The following is a 17,353-nucleotide window of genomic DNA, read 5'->3' as shown; positions in this document are numbered from 1 at the left end:
CCTTTTAGTCTTTTATTTACTTCGTTTTTTTTAAAAAAAATTGTACTTTAAATTTTGTTTAAGTTTTAATTTAGTCCTCTATTTATTTTATTAAGCATACTTATCTCTTTATAATTCTCTGCACTTTTAATATTTGTTATTTATATTTTTTCCCTTTAAATTGTATAATTTGTTAGTTGGTCATTAATTATTATTAATAGCACTAATTAACATTTTTTATAACATTAATTATTAGTTATGATATATTGCATTATTTATGTTCCTATGACATCATATAACATACTCGTGTATCTCATATAATATTTTATGATCGAATAAGTCCATAGTATGTCATGTTAGAAGCTTCATTTTCATACATTGTATATTCAGCAATTTGAACCAAGACGGTGTTCTTTACTTAGGGCATTCAAGGAATTGTGTCTCTAACGTACGGAGTACGATCTTCTCTTTGAACCAAAATAATCGAACGTCTCCCCTTTTTTTAAAAAAAAGAATAATTTTTAAAAATATATAAGATTTGAGCAATAATTAAATGATGAGCATTCTTATTTTCAAGAATTCAAGATTTTGTGCCCCAACTTAAGGGACATGATTTTTCATCTTGATCGATCCGAAATGAGAAAATCTCCTAATTAAAAATTCAATTTAGATAGAGACTTTTTCAATACCATCAAATAACACCGCGCGAAAGGGATCGCATTTTAAATTCTCTTTGGATTCTCAATTTTTGACGTCAAGACATTAGGTAATCAACTAGATACCAATTCTGGGCGTTATGAGGGTGCTAATTCTTTCTCATACGTAATCGGCTCCCGAACCCATTTCTTGGGTTTTGTAGACCGAAAACCATCATTTTAGTAAATCTAACATTTTATTAAAATAATCAAATTTTGAGGTGATCCAATAATTTAAAAGGATTGGTGGCGACTCTATTTTCGTTTTTCTTACAATAAAAAGTCAAATTCAGAAAAAGGTTTCAACAACTAATATCATTAACTTTTCAATTAAAATGTTATGTGGTTATATATAATTTAAAAGTGATTTTTTAAATCCAAAAATTTGAGAGATTAAATTCTTAAAATAAAAATAAATGAACTAGATTTTAAATCTACGAAATGTAGAGACTTAGAATCATGGTTGTTTGAACCAGATTGGTCGGTCGAATTGAGAACTAACTAGGGTAATAGTCTGGAGAGGCATCCAATCAGTTGATCTGCGAATCGGTATGGATCGGTTGAATCAAGCTAAAAAATAGATTGAACTAATTTTTTTATTTTTATAATAGTTTATTTAATCCAACCGTACTAACCAATGACATGACTAGTTTAACTATTGGTCCAATTTTAAAATTTTGATTTAAAATATATATTTTATCTTTCAAATGTTTAACCCAAATAAATAATCAACCTAATGTAAAACAGGATTGAAAATAACAGTAAATTTTATTTTGGGGCATAATACATATTAAAAAGGAAGAGAAATTTTGGGGGAACCAGCCCCTCAACTTATATTTAGTGACGTCCGTGTTAGATAATAATTTATTTGGTTTTTCAATTTTACAAAAAAAATATTTTTATTTTTTATTTTAATATTTTTTATAGTTTTTAAATTTATATTGTTTGTCAAATCACCACAATAATTAATGTTTATTAACTTTGTTAACATGATATACACTTGAATTGCCACATCATTTCATGATAGCAATTAAATTTTAAAAATTAAATATATATAAATTAATTTAAAAAATATATAATATTTTTAATTTCAAGAAAATTAATTAATTATTTAAGTGGATTACTTCTATCTACTTTAAAGTGATTTGATAAATGATGCAAATTTAAAAGTTAAAAGAGACAGAAAAATTAAATAGAAACTAAAAATAAGTTATTGTACGTTTCTAGTTAGGCTATTATTCCATGAGATGCTATATGAACAGTAACAATACTCCAATCTCCATCATATTCCTATTCATGTTGTTGGTTGGATACTTAATCTTTCTCCTGTGCTCTACCTTTGTTTTTTGATTGAATATTTTGTAGTTATCCTTACGCCCAGGATCAGATATTCTTAGTCTGCCAGCCACATGCACCACCTGACATCTCGTGGTTTTTTTGGGGACCTATAAACCTTTGTTTTTTGATTGAATATTTTGTAGTTATCCTTACGCCCAGGATCAGATATTCTTAGTCTGCCAGCCACATGCACCACCTGACATCTCGTGGTTTTTTTGGGGACCTATAATCCTACATCGCCTATGTACTAGAGGTCATCTTGCAAGTTGAAAGGCCAAGATCAGGCATCAATAACAAGTTATTAGTCCGCAGCCAAGTGCTGTTAACGAACTGGAAGCTTTCCCAAAGAAGAAAAATCCTATTTTTATAAGTTGTATGATTCAAACTCTATAGCTCACTTCGGCAACGAATTGCCTGGAATCATGTATAGAATTTGCATAGATGCTTGCTAACCCAATCTCCATTAAAAAAAAATGGTCAGGCTTACTGTTTTAAGGTTAGGTCATGATGGTTTTAATGCTCTTGCAAAGAAAATGTCTACCCCTGCAATTCGTCAACATCCATTTCTTAGTCATTTGCAATCATGCTTTACTTACTTTCTCAAACTGTCCTACCATTCTCAACTCCAACTTAGGAGAGTAGTTGAAGAGATGTAAACAACAGGATCCTCAATATCCTATCAGAGTTAATGAATTGCTTCAACTTGCAAATCCTTTTTTATATATATTGCTATCTTTAATCATCTGAAATCATTGGCACGTGGGAAACTATAGCCAATTCCCAAGTGCAGTTCTACGCTTATTAGGTGGAAGGATGGGATGGTACTTGATTGATGATTCTCACCTTTTCTGAGACAAAAAGACAAGATGACAACTTTTGGGTTCCCCCAACCAGCCACCTCTAAGACAAAATGGAAACTTAAGATGCAATTTTTCCTTGTTTCACTCAATAATTCTAGACACACACCAAAAAAAAAAAAAAGCAAAGGGCTCAGAAGATCTCTTTTCAGCCTGCTTTTCCTCATTTTCAATCAATTAATCCTGTAGCCTTTTGCAACCCCAACATACATATCACCAAATCAAACATGCATGGAAATTTTTATTTTTAAATATTCCCAACACCACTCACAACTCCATCATAAATACTCCATGGATTCAGTAATGACCTGTTCTTTATTTCCTTTTTAATTTTCTTCCTTCGCTGTCAAATGAAAAATATTGATTTGAAACAAACAAGATATATTTATAACTAGAACTATGAGATTTCCACTGTAGGAACTTCTAAGTCTACATTCATGCTTTGTAGCAAGACATCATACCAAGCCTCCTATAACAGAATTTTAGCATGAATGGATACATTTTATGAATTACTTTTAGGTATAATGTTTACCTGTAGCTGGTCCGCAACAACACAGATAAAATTTCAGAAAATTGCGGTCGCTTTGACGGGCAACCATTCCAGCACTTGGTCATCAGAGATTTGAGGATTTGCGGGCAGTCCTTAGGGATATCAGGCCTTAGACCACACGCAGCTATTCCTACCGCTGCTTGCACTGGTGAACATGCAGAATAGGCTGCCTCACCTGTCACCATCTCCCAAATTACCATCCCAAAACTATAGGAATTACTCATCCATGTCTCCATAACATTCTCTGGGTCCCCAGCAATGATCTGGCATCCAAAAAAAGTTAGGGCCAGAAATGATCAACTACTGTAAGTTGTACAGAACTGGAATATGAAAAGAAAATTAGATAATGTAGATATAACATATTATTGTGCGTGCCACTCAAATCATGACATAATGCATTGAAACTCTTCTAAATTCTATTATCATGTTATTTTATGCCAAATTATCAACCGCTATAAACACTAAACATATTAATTATGGAAAATTTGGTATCCAAATAGCATAAATGTGAAACATCTGAGAACAGTAAAGAGATGCAACTTGCACGGATTAAAAGTTGGAACAAATTTTCATTGACAGAACTCTTCCTGTAAGGTGCCATGCATGTCAGAAATACAAACAATATAATATGGCATCACTATATGGTCACTGAAATATATAAAATAAATCATAATTTATTTCCTCTAGTTTTGTTCTAAAGATAATCACAACATCAATATCAATTAGGCAAAGTAATAATCACAGTGGCCTCAGGTAAGGAAACGGACTGTAATCATGCTAAAATTAAAGCTCCAATTAGGCTCCACAGACAATTTGGCAAATGTGGCACTTAAACAGTATTGATGCTTTGTTAATTGAGAATAAAGTAGTGCATAAATAAAGGTAAACACAATATTGAAGTGTAAAGCAAAAACAATAATTAAGACATGTTACGCATGCCCAAACAATGATATTCTCAATGGGTGACATAAAGTCTCTTTTAGCAAAGATTAACAGTAACAGCTGTACCCACATACACTAAACCATAAGAACATCACATAAAAACAAGGAAAATCAATCTGAATTCCGCATAAGTGATAAATCAACTGTTGAATAGGTCTGTTTAGGTGAACTAGTTTACTATAGCTGGACCGTGTGATTGATGAAGTAGACCGGGCATGATGGTTATGAGTTATGACCAACATTGGCAAATAGAATTTGTGCACTTGGGGAGGGGATGGTATGAGGTTATGACCACACAATGACATTAATTCAAAGAAAAGTAAGGTGATGCAAACCTCAGGAGCAAGCCAACGGTAGCCATCGGTTTCATACTCCATTGCTTCACTAACACTCTTGCAAGCAGTGACTATACCCATGTCCGCCAAGCATGCATTACCATGCTTATCTAGCAGAATCCTCTGTGTGTTAAGGTCTTTGTATGCAACACCATGATCATTCATAAACTTGATACCTTCTGCTACATCAGCAGCAATCCTCATTATCTCCTTAATCTGAAGCTTCTTGTTCTTCAGCATCAAATCATGGACTGATCCACCTTCCGTCAACTTGGTCACAACGCACAAACCATTATTCTCATCGACACAAACACCATAGAATTGCAAAATGTTCCTATGCCCACAAGTCATAAGCTCTAAGAGATCTTTTCGAAGTTCAAACTCGTAAGAATTCCCCTTGTCACATCCTTTAAGCTTTTCGATTCCAACACGTTTACCCTTGTAGATGCCTTTAAAAGAGTTGGGTGCAATCTGATCAATAAACTCAAGACTTTCGGAGTTCAATAGCCATTTCCCAATCTCATCTGCCCCTGATTGAATGGTTTGCCATTCATCAACCAATACGACCAACGATGAAGAGGGCAGAGGCATTGGAAGCTGAATCCTGGTATTTGGATTTTCAATCCCATTTCTGTGAGTTTGCTCACTTGGTTCTTCCTCAATTTCCCCAAAGTCTCTCCCTTTAGTACTCTCCTCCTGACATCCACAAAGTCCAAATGGTAGTTTAACAGTGGTCGTCTTGGGCTTCCGAAGAGCAGATTTAAGGGCACTCTCGACATGGGATTTAAAAAACTTGTCGTGGGCGGATTGAACCAAGAAGAGAATAATTCCAAGGGTGAACCCTTTCTTCTCAAATATCTGTATCTTCTTGCAACAGATGGAAGCAGAATCAAGAGCACCAGACATGGCAGACCAAGAAAAGGAAGAATTACAAGCAAATGTGAGCTTAAACACGCAACCTTGTACCTCATCATCAGATGTTTGCTGAATAAATATAGCAGGGTGATCATCCCCTGATGCCTGCTCTATCAATTTTATATGTAGAAATACTTCTTTCATATCAAATCCCGCCTGTGCATAACTGTCAACATAATACCCAATCAAAAGAAAATTACAAAAAAGAAAAGCATAATTGGGGGGGAGAAGAACTAGAACATTTCAGCAGTAACTAAGGCAAGGCCACTTTAAACATTTGAAGAAAATAATAATAGTAAAAATAATTATAAGAAACCCGAACTTTCACTGTTTGAAAGCCAAGGAAAAATAAAGATGAAAAACCCATGCTGATAGGAAACTGCTTTTAGGATCCTGTTGATTGTTGTTGCAATTTTCAGAGTACCCTAAACTGAGTAGGAAGAAGGAAGAGGCAAGGGAAGGGAAGGGGACCTGAGAGGCAAGGAATCATAATGCTTGCGGATATTGGAGACAAGCTTCTCAGGCAACTGGCTTCCAGGGTAAAGCTGAGTCAAGTTCCGTACAACGGTACCCCAGACCACTTTCCGGCAAACGTCGGCCTTGGAGGAAGATGAAGGGACAGAAGGAACAGGAGGAGGAAGCTGATCACGTGGGGAGGAAGTGTCGAGATTGAGAGAGTTCTTGAGAGAGGCAATGGCCTCAGAGACGTTCCTGCTCAACCTCTGGAACCGTTTGTTCTTGGCGGACGGGGCTTCAAGTTTGGCAGAAGCAGAGGAGGAGGAGGAGGTGTCCTCGGATCGGTCGTTGGAGCGCATCAAAACCTGCTCGACCATGTCGTCATCGGCGGTGGTGGCTCGGCTGGACCAGCACTCGAGGGCTGCAGCCATGGGCGGAGATCGGAGTGGCTGAGGTCTCCAAAAGGGGGATGGTAATGTAGATGGGAAATGGGTTCAAAGTGAAAGGTAGGGGAGGAGGCGAGGGCGGTGGTGTGTGATCTGCTACAGATGTCTGTCTCGTGCTCTACTCTGCTATGCTCGTCGTTGTCTTTTTTTTTTTTAATTTTATTTTTGAAAAAATTAATAGTATTTATATTAAATTAAAAGGGTGTGTGTGTTCGATTTCTGACAAAGGAGGGAAATGTGGGGGAGACATCGGAGTCGGAGGGAGGGAGGCTGAGGTGACACTGAAAGAGTTTGAGCCTTTGCCTATTAATTTGACTTCATTCCTTACTTCATACAATGGAATCACCACAAAAGGACACACTACATCCGTCCCTCTTTGGTCTTCATCTCCATGCCATCCATCATCATGCATGCATACTCACTTCATCATTATCCTCACTATTACCATTTTTACTTGCTAATAATACATCAATCATCTTATTATCTGAGTCCACTAAATTACAAATAAAAAAATAAAAATTTATGTTTCCAATTCATTAACGGTTCTTTTATCTATCTCTACCCTTATTTAAAATATATATACATGTACACTTTGCATTGCATTTCTTACTGCAATTTGAGATTGAAAATGGGGAAATGGGCTTTCCTGTAAATTGCAATAGGTGAGAGATGACATGGTATGATGATGGTAAAACGTTACAAGGGGGGTTCTCTGCCAATGCCATGTGACCCACATCCACGAATCATGTGAAATCAAAACCAATGAAAGAAAAGGGGGGGAGATGTATTTTAGGGGCGTTGATTAAGGTCACTTTAGGACATTTATTTCATTGCAGTTTCCTGGGTCCCACATGTTCCATGCATCAGCGCATAAAATAATCAAAATGCACATCCATCTGGTTAGGTCTACTTGTTTGTCGCCCACCCAATGCATTTTTTCTACTATCTAGCAGTAATAACAAGTTGTGTTAGTTTATTTATTCATTCTTTTTGTTATTGCAAAAATAACATATAGAAATAGGAACACGCACTCCATGAACAAAAATGTTTCTTGTGTCAATCCAACATCAATTAACCCAAACCAAAGGCCAGTTACTATAATTACCACAACAAGATTCATTCCATTTGCATCTTATATAATAATACAACACTATATAACCTAATAAAAGCTCCTCCTTTGTGCATGTTGATGTTATCTTCTACTTCTAGGAAATAAGAGTAAGCTGCAGTTTAGGGCGGTTGGGTTGGGGTTCCACAACCTCCATGTGGATCCTCACTGATTGCAGAACACTGTAGGAAAGGCTATTACTATTACTATTGTCCATCTTTACAATCTTCTGCTGCTGCTCGTCCACATGCCACTCCCCGCTTCCCTTCTCTCCTCTGCCTGTCAAGTACACCGGGCCTTCTATTCCATATCTGTTCGTTTTATATAACATAAACTCATGTTACTTTTTTCTCCACCCAACAAACACAAGTGCCAAAACATTATCTTTTCCTGCCTAGACACAGCAGATAGACAAAGAAAGACACGAGGAACATATACAGATAATCCAGCATAAAAGATCTAAGTTCATACTTGGGCACAAACACAATGAACCCGTTGGACCTTATCTTCACTATTCTGGCTTCTGTGTCAGTGGGCCTGCAGCATAAGATAAATAAATAAATTCAAAACATGTGCAATTATTCATTATGCTCTATAGAAGGCAGTTTCAATTCCATGAGAGAGGCCAAGGCAGTTACAGTTTTCTGAAGTAAATGAGAGTATGGAGCTCAACAGAGGCCCTGCTTGCCATTTGGGCATTCCTATGTCGATAATTCAGATCTGAAACAGGTAAAATGCATAGGAAGCTGAGAATGGATATCATGGGTATGTGAAGTTTGTTACCCAAATCCATGGAAGCCTCAAAAACAGTATGAAAGGAAAAAAAAACTTACTATCAGCAATGCTAGTTAGTTGAGATCTGTCCTGGAAAACTGGTGGAAGCTTATCGATCCCTAGAGATGCAGCAAGCAACCTGTGCACAATCACATCTGCAAGGAAGGTTCCATACTTGAGCAATAGTATCATCAAGTATACATCAGCAAGAAAAGGTAAAGTAACAAACAAATTTTTGTTCACAAACCTGCATATCTCCTAATAGGAGAAGTGAAATGAGTATATAGGGGCGCAGCAAGCCCATAATGATGATATTCTGGAGGGCTGAGATCCCCACTACAGAAATAAACAGCCTAATTTGAAACCAAGGCAAATTAGTACCAAGTTAAAAAGTGCGTAGGTCAAAACCATCTGGAGATTGAAAAAATTTCCTAGCTAACTTTACCTGAGTCATACACCTAGTTGCCAGTATCCGAATCAACTTATTAAAGTAAGGATCATCACGCTGCAAGGCAGTTTTTCTCAGATGTAAGAATCAACTATGAAAGAGAGAGGCCAAACAAATACATGAACATGTCCCAAGTAGCAAAGATGGAAAAAAAAGAAAAGAAGCCAGACAAGCAAGAAGTTGGATGAAGAAATGTCTAGAAAAGGAATCATCTGAGGTGGTAAGTCAGCTGAACTGTCAGACAAATATATAACGAATAGGAACCTTACCACAGCATGGTCAAGGGAATCAGCCAACGCCTTCGATGATGAAACATCCAAGTCGAGTCCAATGGCAGCAGCAGTGCACAACAAAGGTTCAAGCATTTCTCTGGTGGGAGTTGGATGCCGCCTGAACCAAAAATTAATGTCAGGGAGGCAAGGCCGAGTGTCAAACAACAGCAGTGTCAATGTCAAAGAAATAGCCACAACACTGGAATTTTCCAGTGATAATCTGGATTGTTGAAGAGATTACATGATGTATAGTAGTGACAATTATCATCCGCTAATGCTAATTTTATGATTAAACACCATCTTGGACCAAGTGACTCACATTAAAAATACTAACATGCAATCTTATTTATCCTATGATAAATAATTCCAGTGATATAAATTTACGCAGGATCATCAACTGGTTAGGATTTCTGCTGGCATTTACAAAAATAAAATAATTTTTTTGATGGGATAAACCTTATGGTTAAATCATAAGCACAAACCAGAACTAGACAGTGAATGAAAGAAGAGGTACAATAGAAATGCAAGTCCCACAAGAACATTATAGCAAAGAAGTACAGAAAAAACAAGTTTACCTTAGTAGTGAACAAGAAGGAAAACAATCACGGATTTGTTTGGCAACTGAAACATTGGCAGCAAGCATGAATTCCTCAACCATTTGGTTTGCTTCTCGAATCTGATACATGCCTGAATGAATAACTCAGATATCAGACAAAAATTGAGGCATGACCAAAAATGAAAAACATTCTTTCTGGATTTTGGGATCTCAAAACTATCTAATTTAATTAGTATTGTCTTGATCACAGTTCTTAATTACTACTGGTCACCATTGGACAAATGAAGAAAAGGCCAAATGCATAGGAATTAAAAGGACAGAAACAGTGAACTAATAGAAGAAAACCAGCGTTATGCAAACCTTTTATTAAACAAAAAAGGTTTAAACAGAGAATTTTCTAAAATATGGTTCCTAAAACATGACATCATGGTCTGCAGAACATATTCTGCTTGCAGCAATTTTTGAGATTACCTTTTTGTTTATTTTTATGAGAAACTATAAAATCATAATGAACCACAAATGAAATATTATAGATTCCATGTTCATGTATAGTTACTACCTTTAGCACCTCAAACATAGCCAACTACAGGAAGACCTTAATAATTTTTTAAAAAAGATCTAGGGTAAGTTATCATGTTGAAAAATTGGGTCAAGAGCAATAATTAGCATCATGATACAATTCCATTGTCTCACTGCAACAACTCATGGTTGTTGACAGACAGACAAAAAGGATCATTTTGTGGAAGGACTGATTTTTTCTTCTAATTGATGTTAAAATATCTTGATTCGTGTTCCAGATTAAGAGTAAAACAAATGGCATTAGGCAACAAACCAATATCAAGAGGATCATGAGTCTCAGTATCAATTTGAAATTTGACTTCGGCAGAAGCAAGAGTTAAGGCTCCTCTATCGATACGTCTCTGCCTCATTATCTGCAGTTTCACATGTGACAATAAACAAGGAGAAAATTAAATTAAAGGCTAATTAACCCCACTATACTGTGATTAAGAGCAGAAGCAGGCTCTTTGATATCAGACCTTAGCCAAAGCATTCATATTTCTCAAATCTGTAGTTAACGGGTCCATCAGTCGACTGCAAAAGTACAAAAGCAATCAGAATGCTCAGACACCAGCCACAACTCAAGACAAAACTACTAGGTCCTAGGAAACCAGATATCCGCAGCAGAATATGAATGACAAGTATATATTAGGAAGAAATAGAAAGAAATACATGAATGTGCTAAAATGAAAATTTCCAAGATTGTATTCACAATTTTTTTGGACCAACTGAGCAAGAAAGGAAATGGCAAATAACAGTTGAGAAACTTAGACAACTATCAACCTTTACCGTAGACAAAACCCTAAAAACCAGCATTCTCCCTATTAGAAGCAAAATAATAGAAGCTCTCTAGCAAATATGTAAACTAACATCTTGTAAGATCCAAACTCAACACCCTAAAGGGAATGATCCTTTTGTCTCCAAATTAACCCAACTAAAGAAATCTAGCTTAAGAGGGAAGCCATGCCCGAGTATTTAAGCAAAGACAAGAAATCACAATAACTGGACAAGAAGAAGAAAATGTAGCTCCATAAATCAGATAAGGGTGCAATAAATTAAAATGAGCTGATCTTTAAACAATTAGTCAAAAGGCTACATTAGAGCACCTATCATCCATCCTAGCCTGGGCTTCAACATAAGACAAAGCAGCACAAGATTTGATAACACTTTTTGTGAATCTTGTCGAGATAATCTCTGCGTCAGGCGTCATTTCCTGGAATTTATGTGAAAGTAAGTTTTTATTTATTTAAAAAGAATACAAGAACCTAACCTTAAAATTATTTGAATAATTTAGTAGCACATACCCAAATAACTGAAAAGGCTAGCCTTTCTACATCAGCCCTAAGTGAACATATATCTGCAAATAATGATCATTAGTACTTTAATATCAGAGAAACAATTAAAAAACCAAGTATAGAATCCAACAAAACCTTTTTATTACCGTATACAAGACTAAAACTTATTGGGAAGGGGAAAAAGAAATACAAAAAAGACCTTCTGTCAAAGGTTTAGGAAGCATGTCAATCCGGCGCTCAACAAGGTAGACAGATGTGCCCCTCTGGGAAGCTTCACCATCTAGCGGGGTGCCAGGGTGAACAAAATTTGTTACATCAGCAATGTCTGATCAGATATTATTAAAGAACATCCAACCACATGAAGAGACTTTAAATACATAAAAGCCCTTTTATAAGGAAAATATAATTGTTGCAAACCTGTTATCATCTTTATACCTTCATATGGAAATGCATCATAGAGGTAGAAAAGAAAAGGGCTCAACAGAGGAATTTCATTTTTAAGAAAACGAACATACTACAGTGGTAAAAAGCACATATTCTTACATAAGAAGAAATAGATTTCAGAGCACTAGATAATCTTTTGTGTATATATTTTTATTTGGAAAAATGGAATAAAAATCCTTCCAACAAACCCTAAAGTTTTATAAAAGGTAAATTGTAAAAGATGCATATCTGTGTCAACTCCATTCATCCCATCACATAAAATGCAAGTCTGATTTTATAAAAAAGAATAAATAGACAGTATATAGGATACGAACTCCAACTTCATAGTTCCCATTAGGAAGAGCTGTACAGTGTAGTGCATCATCAATGTCCTTGCAACCTGCACAAGCAAGAGGCATGTCTATCTGTACAGCATTTGCAAAATACATAATTCACTACAGTCCACTAAGAATACGCACCAGGTGGATCCACGCTAAAGACACGCAAAGATCGTAAATCCTGCCGGATTGAATTTGCCATATCTTCACTAGACACAGACCATGGTAATGGTGGCAGGCAAGCCAAAACTTGGGAAGAAAAGGGCCTTGAGTTTATGTCATTCTCGATCAACACCACCTGCAACACAATATACAAGTATTACTAAGCTAATTACCACCAAGACATATATAGAGAGAGAGAGAGATGAAGAAGCTATTATCACAGACCTCACTCTCGGTGTCTCTATCACCTATTTCTCCAATGACTCGTACATAATGACCAGAAGGATACCGAGACTGACGGTCCCAAGAATCAACTGCCACAATTATCCTCTTATCCAAAAGATTTTCAAGCTGTCGGGTTTGGATCCGAATCTTAGGAATTCTATGATCTTTGGAGACAAATAGGGCAGATGTAAAGCTTCCAGTCCCAGCAGGCATAGACATTGGTTCCAAAGACCCACAATAACTGCAAGTGATCATTTAGACTATAAGCAAAATAACAAGAAATAATCAACATCATTATGCAGGGAAAAATGAAGAACAATTCTTAAGAACATGTTTGATTCAAAAAGCAGTGAAGACACTGAACCCACAAAGATTAAAAGTTTACCACATGACCACACAATAGGATATAAGAAGAATACCTCTCAAATTCAATTACTTGAAATAACTTCACGAAAGATAAAACTTGAACAAACTGATAGAAATACACTAAATTAAAACTAGAACAGGCTGAACTAGGAGAAAGAAAACAAGTTACAATCATACTTATTTAGTTCATAACTGGGCCCTCACCCGGTTGAAGCAGTTACGAGGTATGCACCAGCAAAAGAAAACAGAAAAAACAGATATTAAGTGCATTATGTTAATTATGGTAGCAAGATAACTTACGAGTGCCAGTTCCTCTTTATAATACCAACAACACGGCCTGATGGCCGTGATGGAGTGGAGTTCATATCAGTGGCAGAATCTGACACCAGATTCGTAGTTCTAGGGGCATCATCAGCACTGCTTGGAGCTAAATGAACATCATCTTCTTCCTCATCCTCTGAAAGGGAAGAGAGAAAATACTAACTAACTAGATGCATGTGAAAGAGATAGCGGTATGTTTAGTATTTTGTACCCTTACGCAAGGGAGACCATGATAAAAGTATTTATTTATGGAAGAACCAATAAAGATACCAAGCATCGTGCTTAAAATGAAAACATGTAAGCACCCTTTTACAACATTAATGTGTACCGGCAGCATACTCATAATCACTTATAAACATGAAAAAGCATTAAACGTTTCCAATGAACCCAGAAAACACAAAAACCTTAATACCTTCATCCGCGATGGATAAGTTCTTCTCCTCATGCCATTGATCTGGGGGCAGAAGTTCTACAGCTACTATATCACCGTCAAAAGCTCGGTTCATGTTTTGACGTCCATATATAATTATTTCATCACCTATGCTCTCACTTCCAACATATGCTTGAAATGGATTGTAACGATTAACACGAAGCTTTCCTTGATGGTATATTCCACGATGCAAGCCCAACGTAATCTCAGACATGGGTTTATGCTAAACAAAGAAAAGATTAAGCCTTAGAGAACCAATTTGTTTCATGGGAACAAATCTTAACCAAATTCATTGTTTACAATTAACAATGGCAAACAGCATTAGCAAACATACTTCTTGATAAACAACTTGTCTCTTGGAAGGTCTCAAATCTTCAACTTCTACCATGACAGTATCTTCAGATTCGGATGCAGGTTGAACAAGCAGGTCAAGCAACTCCGGTTGACCCAATGATTTTACATAGGACTGAACTGAAACAAGTTGGCCATTGAACAGTTAGCATACCACATGAATAATCCTAATGATTTGCAAATAGAGGTGGTATTAAATAATTAGTGGTAACTGGTAAGCCAATATATAAAATATCAAGTTGATAGAAGTTCCTAAGCAAGTAGAGTGTGCATACTTGTGTCAGCAGAAATGCCCTCTTCGCCAGCCGTCCTCTTATTGTCTCTGTCATTGGTTATAAGTAAAACTGTTGCTGCAGTACCAAGATGAGTTTGATACCATCGAGTAGCCACCCGAATTGCTGAAGAACAACAGAACGTAGTAAACAAGCTGAATTTCAGAAGCAAATGCTTAGAGAGATATTAAAGTGCAAATCTAACCTCTGTCATTGTAATCATTTGGAGTTTCACCATCCATGCGCTTTACAAATGTGTCTCTGTTAACAAAAAGAAAGAAAATAGTGGATATAAGAGGCTGAAAATAAAATCATTTTATTTGCAGCTGTCAGTGAAAAGTAGAGAATTTGATAGGAAATGAATGGCGAGGAATGAGAAAACCAACTTATGGAACTGGTTACTGAAAACATAGAACTTGCGGAGAGGATTGGTGGAAAGAGCTCTAATTCTATTGTAAACGGCCATGTTCTTGTTCTTAACTTCATCCAGCACCACAGATAGCAGCACCGCATTGTCGATGGCAGAGTTCTCAAGCAAGTCGATCTTATAACATATATTAATAATAGTAATAGTAATAATGAAAATGAAACGTTAAAATTTGAGAACACAATTAAAGAATTCAGTATAATTATATTGAAGCCAAAAGAGAAAAAGAAAAAAACCTGATGAAGAAGGACATTGGTATCAAGAATGAGAAGGGGAGAAGCAACATCCAAAGGAGCACGTGACGTGGAAGTGTCACACGTTTTACAAGCAGCAGCTCCACAGTAAATGTCGTCTCTTAGATATATTTCTCTAACTTCCTGTCCCATCCCCATCCCCATGCCACAAGCAATTGAAATACATTCCATTATCATCATTATAAACTAAAGTAAATACCTCTGTTACTTAGTTAGGGTTTCAAAATCTTTTCCTTTTTTATATGTAATAAATTAAAACAAAAAGGAGGAGAGGAATCGGAACCTTCTTAATTCTGCCGGCCTTGGTCTTCCTGCTGAACGTGTTGCTCTTCAACATCTTCTCTTCTCTTCTTCGCTGAAGATTTCTGCCTCCAAATGCTTAGCCCTTATCTTTAAACTTGAAGTGGGAGTGTGGAGGCAGCAAAGAATCAAATTACTAGCTAAAGATATAAATTATTGAAAAATTAAACAGAACCGAGTGAACGCCTTCTTCTTCTTCAGTTCTTCTTCTGCCATTTAAAACCTAATAATTGCCCAACCCAGCCCAGCCCAATTACTTACCTATTCCTTTTTTGGTTAATTGCATCAAGACACCCCTAAATTATATTCTAAATTATACTTCAAATGTTATAATTAAGTCCTTAAAGTATTAATATCGTATCAATCAGGTACTTAGGCATTAAATGCTAGCTCGAATATAACATGTGAATTAAATATTGAATATATATGGCTTAGTTATTATAACTATTACAAAGAAAGAAATAGTCCTAAATTTTAATATTTAAATGTTTAAAATTTGATTTGTCTATTTAATATCATAAGTAAATAAAAGGACTTGATTGATATAATATGATACCATGAGCACTCAATTAGATGGGTTTAAAATTTGGAATCAAAGTAATTAACCAAAAGTAAAAATAATACCTTTCAATTTGCCATTTACTATTTGCACCCATTTATGTAATTTTTCCAAGCCCAACATCGTTGGGAAAGAGAAAAAACAGTAGGGTAAGCAAAATCAAAGAGAGGCATGTCGACCCTGAAAGAAATCCTAACCCGCCGTCCAGTGGCGGCCACCATCAGGCTGACTGTACCGGCGGGAGGAGCACGACCCGCACCCCCAGTAGGTCCAGCCCTGGGTCAGTACCGACTTAATCTAATGGCCTTCTGCAAGGACTTCAACGCCCGAACCCAAAAGTACAAGCCAGACACCCCCATGTCTGTCACTATCACCGCCTTCAAAGACAACACCTTTGAGTTCACTGTCAAGTCTCCATCCGTCACCTGGTACTTGAAGAAGGCAGCGGGTATCGAGTCCGGAAGCAGCCGGCCTGGCCACGTGGTCGCCACCACTTTGTCCGTCAGACATATTTACGAGATTGCCAAGATTAAGCAATCCGATCCCTATTGTCAGTACATGTCCCTGGAGAGTATTTGTAAGTCCATTATTGGGACTGCTAATACCATGGGGATTAAGGTGGTGAAGGACTTGGATTAGATTCTTCATTTACTCTTCAATCTAAAAAAAATGGTAATGTTCTTCTTAGCTTTTGGATATGATGCATCTTAGCTGTTCGACATATTGTCTGTGCTGAAAAACCTTGAAACGTTTTTGTTGGATGAATTTCTGCAACTTTCAAACATTATATTAATTCACTGCATCACTTCTCAGTTGTTGTTTTCAATATCCAAAATTTTCAAGTAAATTATATACTCCTAGTTGCATTATACTTTGATCATTACATGTCTGTACTCCTAAGCTAGGCTACTCGAATTTGGTGTAAATGTCAGATATATGTATTAGACATTTCTAAAGTTTTGGGACACAATGGCTTGTATGTATGATGAGAAAAATATAAAATTGGAGTCGTATGGTTACATTAAACTTGAGTTGGAGAGTTTCACCGTTGTCAACCATAGAAGCCAAACTTAATGTAAAATCGCTTCTTTCAAGACTTGCATCCTTATGCTCATGAGCAAATTCACTTTTTAACACTAGACCAGACCAGAAATCAGCCCAAGCAACCTTCCAGCCTTGAAAGCTCCTAAATTTCACTTCACCCACTCTCAATCCTCTTACAACTGCTCCAAAAATACCCATGTTCTTAAACAATTTTCTATTCGATGCTGCACCTTCTTGTTAAGGAAGATGATGATTTGGCTAGGGCTTTTATTGTTTGCCTATGTTTTTAAACTTTTGTAAGTCATCAAATCTAGCACTGTAGTGTAAAACCAGACACACTGGCCTATGACGCTTTGA

The 17,353-nt window shown here is 36.4% G+C and overlaps 3 protein-coding genes across 3 annotated transcripts; 1 reads left to right on the top strand and 2 right to left on the bottom strand.

The window, feature by feature from the left end:
* Positions 1-3,165: 3,165 nt before the first annotated feature.
* Positions 3,166-7,266, bottom strand: LOC107954782 (receptor like protein kinase S.2). The gene is made up of 3 exons (XM_016890454.2): positions 6,083-7,266; positions 4,697-5,777; positions 3,166-3,682 (listed from the first exon to the last, which is right to left on the bottom strand). Exons 1-3 carry the CDS (start codon positions 6,496-6,498, stop codon positions 3,398-3,400), a joined length of 1,782 nt encoding a protein of 593 aa, XP_016745943.1. The 5' UTR covers positions 6,499-7,266; the 3' UTR covers positions 3,166-3,397.
* A 282-nt stretch (positions 7,267-7,548) lies between these two features.
* Positions 7,549-15,644, bottom strand: LOC107954781 (exosome complex exonuclease RRP44 homolog A). Its single transcript, XM_016890453.2, has 24 exons — positions 15,377-15,644; positions 15,076-15,216; positions 14,799-14,956; positions 14,618-14,673; positions 14,416-14,538; positions 14,124-14,260; positions 13,772-14,012; positions 13,339-13,495; positions 12,673-12,913; positions 12,427-12,583; positions 12,279-12,347; positions 11,724-11,849; positions 11,534-11,586; positions 11,336-11,442; positions 10,709-10,763; positions 10,504-10,603; positions 9,691-9,802; positions 9,113-9,233; positions 8,841-8,900; positions 8,643-8,748; positions 8,455-8,550; positions 8,260-8,341; positions 8,093-8,158; positions 7,549-7,932 (listed from the first exon to the last, which is right to left on the bottom strand). Exons 1-24 carry the CDS (start codon positions 15,428-15,430, stop codon positions 7,719-7,721), a joined length of 2,832 nt encoding a protein of 943 aa, XP_016745942.2. The 5' UTR covers positions 15,431-15,644; the 3' UTR covers positions 7,549-7,718.
* A 353-nt stretch (positions 15,645-15,997) lies between these two features.
* On the top strand, positions 15,998-16,778 carry LOC107954784 (54S ribosomal protein L19, mitochondrial). Its single transcript, XM_016890456.2, has one exon. It carries the CDS (start codon positions 16,124-16,126, stop codon positions 16,589-16,591), a length of 468 nt encoding a protein of 155 aa, XP_016745945.2. The 5' UTR covers positions 15,998-16,123; the 3' UTR covers positions 16,592-16,778.
* The last annotated feature ends 575 nt before the right edge of the window (positions 16,779-17,353 follow it).

The sequence above is a fragment of the Gossypium hirsutum genome, chromosome D07 (genome assembly GCF_007990345.1).
Source record: "Gossypium hirsutum isolate 1008001.06 chromosome D07, Gossypium_hirsutum_v2.1, whole genome shotgun sequence".
Lineage (NCBI taxonomy): Eukaryota > Viridiplantae > Streptophyta > Magnoliopsida > Malvales > Malvaceae > Gossypium > Gossypium hirsutum.
This window is presented reverse-complemented; position numbering and strand designations above follow the sequence as displayed.